This window comes from Lineus longissimus, chromosome 5 (assembly GCF_910592395.1).
Source record: "Lineus longissimus chromosome 5, tnLinLong1.2, whole genome shotgun sequence".
NCBI lineage: Eukaryota > Metazoa > Nemertea > Pilidiophora > Heteronemertea > Lineidae > Lineus > Lineus longissimus.
Window position 1 is genome coordinate 17375791 of NC_088312.1, and position 9299 is coordinate 17385089.

Sequence of the window (9299 nt, forward strand, 5' to 3'; positions counted from 1 at the left end):
ACTTGAGCGATGCTACAAAATCCAAGCGATTTCTCGTGCTTTCTCGTGCTTGGCCTTGCGCGCTACGTAATTGAGATTGCAAAAAGGGCAATCTATGCGACAAATCGCGGCGACCGGTTAGGTCATTTTGACTCAAGTAACTACCTTTGGGTTATTGACAGACAGAATTACGTAATGATTTGCGGGCTTGTGTCCACAAATAGTCCTCAACTGTTCACTTGGTCATCATTTTGGGTCCGTCATCACCAACTCGACATGTCTGAACCCGATTTTTTGGAACGGTTGATCCTGGAGATTGAGAAGTTCCCTAGGATATATAACAAAGGATTGGAGGAATACAAGGATCCTGACAAAAAAGATGACACATGGAATAAGGTTGCTGATAAGTTGTCTTTTGGAGGTAAATACATTTGATGTACATTTGGCTGATACAGTCTGTTATCATCAGCAATTTGAGAAGGACATATTATACACTTTTGTTATGGATCTGCTGATACAGATGTTCCAAATGTCCTAGTCAGCATTGCTTACTTCTATCTGAGATACTAGACAGTTTTATTTAGTCTTCACCAAAGCAACTTTGGTGTTGCCACGAAACAGCACCGGCATCTGACATGAAATAGTCCTTGAATGTTTCTCTCACAACCAGGGCATCTTTCTTCTGCCTATGCCCGACTTGCTCTAGGTTCTGCAATATTCCATCATCAATACGATCTGTTTGGGCTTTTGGTTGTGGTGGTGGTGGAGGGACAGCTGTGCCCCTTTTCTGCAGCATATTATGCAGAACGCACGTTGCCATCACCACCGCATCAACATTTTTTGGTTGAAGAGGAATTTTGCGGTGAAAGAGTCGCCATCGGTTTACAAGAATACCAAATGCATTTTCTGAAATACGTCTGGCCCTAGATAACCTATAGTTGAATATGCGCTGATCAACGGGAAGATTTCTTCCCGGAAAAGGGCGAAGAAGGTTTTGTAGTGACGGGAAGGCCTCATCAGCTACAATGACACATGGAACCAAACCTCTGTGATCTGCATCTGGTAGATGTTTTTCTTCTGGAATATGGAGGGTGCCAGAGGCTACACCCTGGCCTAAGACGCTCCTACGGAAAATACCCCCGTCACTATTGGAACCGTATGATCCGACATCAATGACCGAGAAGGAGTAGTCATGGTCTACCAGGGCAAGCAAGACAACGGAAAATGTCTTCTTGTAATTAAAATACATACTTCCAGATTTCTTTGGTGCAAAAATGAGGACATGCTTTCCATCCAATGCACCCAAACAATTTGGAAATTGCCATTTTGTATAGAAGCCTTCAATGCCTCTTTCCCAGTGGTTTCGGTCCGGTTTCGGCATGTACAACGGCTGTAGTTTCATCCAAATTGCTTCGCATGTTTCCTTCACGATTCTAGAGACCGTTGTCTTCCCAACACGAAAACTTGTCGATATTGTATTGTAGGAATCACCAGTTGCTAAGAACCTGAAATGAGAACATTTTTTTTCAGTTCCTCTGGCAAAATCGAAGTGGAAAAATATAAGGGACGCCATGAGAAGATACAAGAACGATATTCGTACAAAGAGTGGGCAAGGAAGAAAAAAAGTAAAGGAATACAAGTACGCAAAAATGCTGGGATTTCTGGAACCGTTTTTGGAGGATCGAAGGTAAAGAACGATTTGATATTTGCAAAATTTCGACTCTAGATAAATTGCCATATGAACAAGCATATTAAAATTGAATATGTTGTTCTTTCTAGGTCATCGGGTAATCTTCAGGCTACTCAAGAAGAGGGCCATGATGAAAAGCAGACGACCAAGGATGTATCTGACTTCCTTGCTGAGGATGACGATCAGACTGTGGATGAGGATCACGATGACACCATGGAGCCAAGCAGTTCGTCAAAGACAAGTGCCGTCACAGCGAAGAAAAGGAAGAAAACTGAGAGCACTGATGTCATTGCCACTACGGATGCAGTCTTTCTAAATTACATAAAGAAAAAAAGCGAAAAAATGGACAGGAAACCTCCAACCGATACTGATGACGATGTAGCAGATTTCATGAAGTCTATGACAACTAAAGTAAGAAGATCCCCCCATATGTTAGGGCAGATCTAATGTTCAAAATACATGGCCTTGTTCATCAAGCAGAAATGCAACAAATGTATAAAGCCAGTTCATCAGGCAATAGAGATGCATCTTCATGTAATGCACCAAACCAATCTTTGGTTGGGCAGCAACAGAGTGCAGCTGCAGTAGGTTCAGCTTGTCAACAAACCTTTGGCCAACAAATGATGAACAACACGTGGTCATCCTTCTAAACAGATGGTAAATAAATTCATGAAATTTAACCAAATTAAACTTGCTTTGTCTTCTTACCTCAGGCATATGGCTAACCGCTCCTCAGGACCAATAGGCCTGCGCATAGTTGTGACGTCTTTCGTCAATTCTTCTCTCAACATCGCTAGCAGGTTGTTGAATTCGTGCGGGTACATCCTGAAGTACATGAAGAATTTATCTTCGTATCCAAACAACTGTCTAATGAGATGATGATATTCGCCATAAATTGGCCTCTCCTGCCACAGGTCGTGAACCCAGTAATTGTGCCTTCTCTTCTTCTTTCTCTTGCATAACATGCGTACGACGAGGATATCGTCGAAGTCAGAATCCGAATCCGTTGAAGACATGTTTCAAAATGAACCCGGACGGCACGTGCAACGTGTCCAAAATGAACTCCGCAAGTCCTTGAAGTCGATTAGCAAGAGATATTGGGTGATATGAATAAAGACTAGCAAATGCTTTTACTCCGGTTTTGTACAGGAAGGCCTAGTGTAAATGTACATGGAGATTTAGATAAAAGCATTTCCTAGTCTTTATTCATATCACCCTATGTCGTAACCTGACATGAGTACGCTCCATTATACGCTTCAGTCGGAACAGGTTACGAAATTCGGCGCGCAACGACTTGTCGCGGCGGAATATCGCAGTGACGTTTTGTAGGCGATAAATCGCGCCCGTGGGTACAAGCCTTTAGAGAACGTGATGGCCTATCGGCTGGATTCTCTTTCGTGGAGATGTAAGCCAACCTCAGCTGAACGTTATTTTGATAGGTGAACTGGAATATCTCCTTCAATAAATCATTTAGGGCGGCGGACCTACTTCCATTATTGTGCCATGTAGCAATCAAAGCTTTATTATCTGTGAGGACATCCACTCTACTATCGCTGATCGTGGATCTCATGGACAACAACATGTTGAACAGAGCATCTGCCTCTTTAACAAGAATGGGGCGCTCGTCACCTACTTTCCAAAAGTCTGATAGCTTTATCCCTGCATGGGGTCCCTCAAGGACCACTGCCCCATACTTGTACAACGATGCGTCGGTTGCTACTACCAGCTGCTTATGCATTTCTGGACGCCATGTCACACAACCCTCCCACGAATCTAGAAATCTCCAATATTCTATCTAGGTTTGCAACCTGGGCGACGGCCTAACATTACGACTATTCTTTAAACCAGCAGAGATTGCTGCACAAGCTTCCCTAGTGTACAGCCCAGCTGCTGGAACTGCGATAAGCATCAAATACATTTTCCGACAAATTTTTGCAGCGTTTTCACCGTGACCTCCTGACCAGAGAGAATTTGCTCCCTTAGAATCGCAAATTTGGATCGCTTATCTTCGGGGAGAAGATAAGCCATGCAAACTGAGTCCACAAGAAACCCTAGGTGCTTAATCAATGTTTTCCCCTCAATCTGAAGCTTAGGGATGGCAAACGTATAGCCCAATCTTGTTTGCAGCTGCAGTATAGAATATCTAACCGCCTCTACACTTATTGTCTTTGTGGAATTGGGTAATGGCAGCGTTTCTACGCCAAACCGATCGTCAATGTATTGGGCGTTTCTAATCTCAAATAAACGTAGGTAGTTCGTGGCAACCATACCCACAGATTGATAGACGAAGGCTGACGCTTTCCAACCAAAACGTATTGCACGAAATTGCATCACCCAACCACCGAATTGTATTCCAAAGAATTTCCTTGAATTAGGAGATAGCAAAAGATGGTCATATCCGCTTTTTTCATCAGTTGAAATCATACGGGCCCCAGAGTCTATCAATCTGTGGATATGCTTCAGTGTTTCTAATTGAAATGGGGAGTCTTTGATCCAGAGGTTTAAAAACCTCTCATCGTGGCATAACCTCGGCTTCTTGGGCTCAACTGTGAGTGGCATAATGATATATGGCATTTCGCATTCCCCAACTCGCCCAAGTAACTCTATGGATCCAAAAATTATTCTTTGCTCAAGCTCTCGAGCTACGAACTCCGTAGAAGCTTCGCAGCTACTGGAGTTCGGGTAGAACCTTTAAGGGGGGATATCGGAATTGAATGCCTCTTCCTTAAAGTCACTTTTAAATGGTTGCAAGAACTTGTGTATCTCAACGCCATCTTTTAGCCACGAGGTTACTTGATCCATCGGCTTTCCGACTTCAGCCAATGCATCAATAATTTTGAACCATTCATTCAAGCATTCGTGTGTCTGCCCTGCTACAAAGTAATTTGGGTCTCTTAAAGGAAGGGAACTGACATCAAATTTATCTGAACTCGCCCCTAAAATGTCCTCGAAATTAGGGTAGTTTCGTTGGGCTGGGGGTTGAGGGTTCTGCCCGCTCAAGGTTGTCCACTTAGGTAGTAAACGTTTTGACCTGTGTGCCCGTTCAGGGTCGAATGGAACGTTAAGTTCCCGTTCTGGGATGCCAAAACCTAGAGTCTGACGAGCCTGCAAAAGATAAAGCCTATTAACGGTCAATTGACAACCCTAAGCAGGAGAAGCCTCAACCCCCAACCCGCGCAGAGACGAAGTCCCCGCTGGGGCAGAGTGTGCCCTGGGATGGAGGGAGAAGTGTAATTTAGGCTTATTCTGAAGATTTTGCCGCCCTAGATGCTGCCTTCATCTTATCGCATTCTCGAAGCCAGTGCTCGTTACCACCACAAAAGTAACAGTTGGAATTTTTACCACCCCTGCCTGTGCCACCTCTGGAGCCATAGCCCCTGCTTCTGTAAGAGCCTCGGCCCCCACCCAAAAGTGGAGAGAATAGCTGGCCAAAGGAGGCCGCCGCCGCAAGTTGCGGATAAAGGTTGTCTAATGGTGACTTCGGGGATGAGGGACCGTTTTCCTGATCGGACGATTTGGCCGCCGCTTCCTCACGATTACGCTCTGGCTTCTTGAGGCACTTGGCTAGAGCTTTGGATACGATCTCGCCTGTGCCACAGCCCAAAACATTGAGCGCCAATGATTGCATGTCGACCTTGCCTTGGTGCCTAGCGGCCTGTCGATACAACTCCTCGAAAAGTTCAGCGTCCTTATCTCTAGAACGGGACGCTGTTGTAGCTAACTCCTCCAAGTACACTAATAGTATGGATTCATTGGGCTCATGTTGTAGGGCAACGTTTCTCACCTTTGCTTTAGCAGAAGCAACCGCAGGGTATGTCGAGGATGTTCCGGCGGCGGCAGAAGTTTGTGGCGAAACGACAAGATCCACAGTGCTCGCTTTCCTTGCCTTTTTGGCTGGTGGCTGGACAGTGGCGCAATCTGCTGAACCGGAGGCGTAAGGTTCCTGAAAGCAAATGCACATGGTTAGCTTTGCGGATATGATTATGTTCATGTAAACTACAAATACTTAGGCTGAACATGATTATAACGATAATAACGAGGCTAGCATACTTGCTACCAGACATGTTTAATCCGAAAATACACATAGAGACGTACCTTCAGCCTTTGTCCCTCCGGTTGCCCCATTTCATTGGCCAGAAGAATCGCACAGTGCAACACTATTCGCTGTGAGGATCTATCCCTGCCAGCTGCAGCCAAAACATCTGTCATGTCCTCGCCCGTTAAATGATGGAATCGATCTGCTAGTTCGTCCGCCCTCAACTCATCGAGCGGCTCATCCTTCGCCATCCGCGCATATTCCTTCGGCTCCCCGCATTCCTGGAGTTTGCCAAAAAGGGTGACCAGACTTATCCCTTTCAATGTATGGTATTTTTTTTAATACCGTCGGTGCGACCGTCTGAAACGGGAGAGCGAGATATACTGTGTGCCACAAGAATGTACCCCCGCCCTGCAAATTGGCGTAGGGGAAAACTCTCTTAGGTTACCGACACCAGACAATATGTCCTAGGGCGCCACTCTGATCGCCAAATTAAGTCTCTCTCATTTAAGACACCAGCAGACTGGCCTGGGGCGACACTCTGATCCACAAATTAAGTCTTGCTCTCTCTAACCGACACCAGCAAGCTGGCTTGGGGCGTCACTCTGATCCCCAATTTGAGTCGGATTTGAAATCGGAAACATTAGAAATACGAAGTGGAAAATGCAAAATGAAAACCGGCAGAAAGTAAATCCAAAGCACGAAGACGATGTGGCCGAGTGCCATGCATACAGTGGCAATACATACCTTGGAAATATAGTGACGGAGAACACAAAAGCGGAACGAAGTGACCCACAGCGGAAAGCGAAATCGAATGGCCGAGACAAAGCCTGCCTGGGTTTAAATAGCCTTGCTCGACAATGGAAAAGTACTGAGGGTGAAAAGAAAACACGATCGCATCATTGCAAAACTTACTCTCACAAAAAACGATCAATTTCAAAGCAAATAATAATTTTTATTTGTAACGATGGCAGTTTACAGATAAAATAAACTTAACATCGAGAAATATCAAACAAATTGGAATGTTTGTTTTACTACCTTGACTGCTCTAATAAATCATGTGTTTGCAGGCGAAACCACAACAAACGTACACAGGACCGACCACGGCTATCAGAGTGAAAATTCAAAGATCACTGCTTGGTCAATTTTGACACGAGAGGTGTTGTTCTTGCTGATTAGCATAATAAGGACGGCGTAGCTTAGGTCGTTTTAGAATTGAATGCAGTGTCCTTTTAACATCCAACCAGGAATCAGTGTTTTCGTCCCAGATATCTTTCAATTTTAGTATCTTAGCTTGAATCCATGTGGGGTTATACAAAGTATTACCATTTTGTCTTATTTCATGGTTAAGCCACGTGTATTCTTCCAAAAGTGGTTGTAGAAACTCCAGTCTTTTCTGATTCTATTGGCAATACATTTAGTGAGCATTTTATAGCTGAAATTTAAGAGTGATATTGGTCTCCAGTTTTGAATGTCGTGTTTATCTCCATTCTTATAGGGTAAAGTTATCATTGCTTCATTTTGGCTGTCTGATAATTTTCCACAAGTTGCGGCACTATTTAAGGAAGCATGTACGTCCATTCACAGGGCGTCCCAAAAACATGAATAAAATTCCATTCACAGCCCATTGCTTCCAAAGAGCTTTATTGTTTTCAAATGATTTCAAGGCGTTTTCCAGTTCTTGCTATGTAATATTACCTTCACACTTATTGCAAGCTTCTTCATTCAAGGTTTTTTAAATATTTTAAAGGAATTCTTCCTGAGCCATTATGTCAGTTTCTTCTTCTGTGTATAACTTTTGGTAGAAGTTAACTTGGACTTCTAAAATTTCATCTATATCAGAGGTTAACGTTCCATCATCTTTTTGGATGCTAGTGAAAATTTTGTTTTGTCCCTTACATTTTTCTAACTTTAAAAGAAACTGGATGATTTTTCACCTTCTTCAAACTATCTGACCCTGCTTCTAATCCTATTGCCTTCTAGCTTTTTATTTTCGATATCTGCAATTTTTTTTGTTTTATTTCTTCCTTCGTCCCACCATTTAAGAAATTTTAAGGTGTTTTCTGTTAGTCTATTTCGACTGTGCTTTGCCCACATTGTTCTAAAATTATTTTTGAAGGTATCATAACACGGAAGTTGAGTTTGAGTTTGAGTTTTTGACAAGATGGTATCGGCCTTGACAGGGATGCCAGGTTGAAGTTTGTAAAAGGGGCTGAGGGCAATTGTGGCTGAGTTTTTTAGATGAATAAATTATCCGAAAACTAGAGAGTTAGTGATTGCTCGCAATCACTGTTGATGCCTCCGCTAAACATTGCAGCTGAGCCATGGTGTCTATCAAACGTGGGAAAATAGTATGGCAATGAACCTGTTCTTGACATAAAAGCATGATGGTGAATCTGATGGTGAACGATATTACAACAACTGCAGTTGTTGTAATATTGTTTTAGGGTGCAGTTAGAATAGACGTATAAATGATAAATGGCTTAACAAAAGAATTAGGCCATGACCATGATGAAACCTTTTTGCCAGCACACACGTTTTTTAATGGATAACATGTTCTTACTATGATGTCACTAAAACCACTGCGGCCATACTGGTCATCCGATGACGCCGAGTTTCGAAAGCAACGTTTCCCCAGTATGTACAAATGTGCCATCCAAAAATGTAATCAATCTGCTCAATCGTTCTCCGTTTAATTGACGGACACCAAAATCAAGATGGCTGCCATGGCGGCCATACTGGTCATCCGATGACGCCAAGTTTCGAAAGCAACGTTCCCCCAGTATGTACAAATGTACCATCCAAAAATGTAATCAATCTGCTCAATCGTTCTCCGTTTAATTGACGGACACCAAAATCAAGATGGCTGCCATGGCGGCCATACTGGTCATCCGATGACGCCGAGTTTCGAAAGCAACGTTCCCCCAGTATGTACAAATGTACCATCCAAAAATGTAATCAATCTGCTCAATCGTTCTCCGTTAAATTAGCGGACACCAAAATCAAGATGGCTGCCATGGCGGCCATACTGGTTATCCGATGACGCCGAGTTTCAAAAGCAATGTTCCCCCAGTATGTACAAATGTACCATCAAAAAATTTGATCAATCTGCCCAATCGTTCTCTGTTAAATTGACGGACACCAAAATCAAGATGGCTGCCATGGCGGCCATACTGGTCATGCGATGACGCCGAGTTTCGAAAGCAACGTTCCCCCAGTATGTACAAATGTACCATCAAATGAAATGGCCAGGGCCATTGTGCTCACCTCATGTGGAGGAAAGATGGCTAAAGAGCATTGTATTGTGTCATGTAGTGTTAGGTTTGATGTAGGTCCAAGCAATTACAATTTCCCCAAAATGGCCAATTTACAGTACATTCGACCTCTGTGACCTTGAAAAGTAGGTCAAATCAAAGAAGACCCGGGTGACACATTGAATGGTTGTTAGAATTAGATGTACCTATGATATAAAATTGGTGCCAATCGGGCAAGTCATTACTAGGAATAATGGCATTGTGAAGAATTTAGGATTTGGCCCCCTCCCTGGAGGCCAAACGGCAAATCAGATCGCACCAAACTTGGGTACCTGAGATC

At 43.5% G+C, this 9299-nt stretch overlaps 1 protein-coding gene across 1 annotated transcript; it reads left to right on the forward strand.

Moving 5' to 3' along the window:
- Window positions 1-255: 255 nt before the first annotated feature.
- On the forward strand, window positions 256-2394 carry LOC135488568 (uncharacterized). Its single transcript, XM_064773209.1, has 4 exons — window positions 256-400; window positions 1510-1666; window positions 1759-2080; window positions 2383-2394. Exons 1-4 carry the CDS (start codon window positions 256-258, stop codon window positions 2392-2394), a joined length of 636 nt encoding a protein of 211 aa, XP_064629279.1.
- Window positions 2395-9299: the final 6905 nt, after the last annotated feature.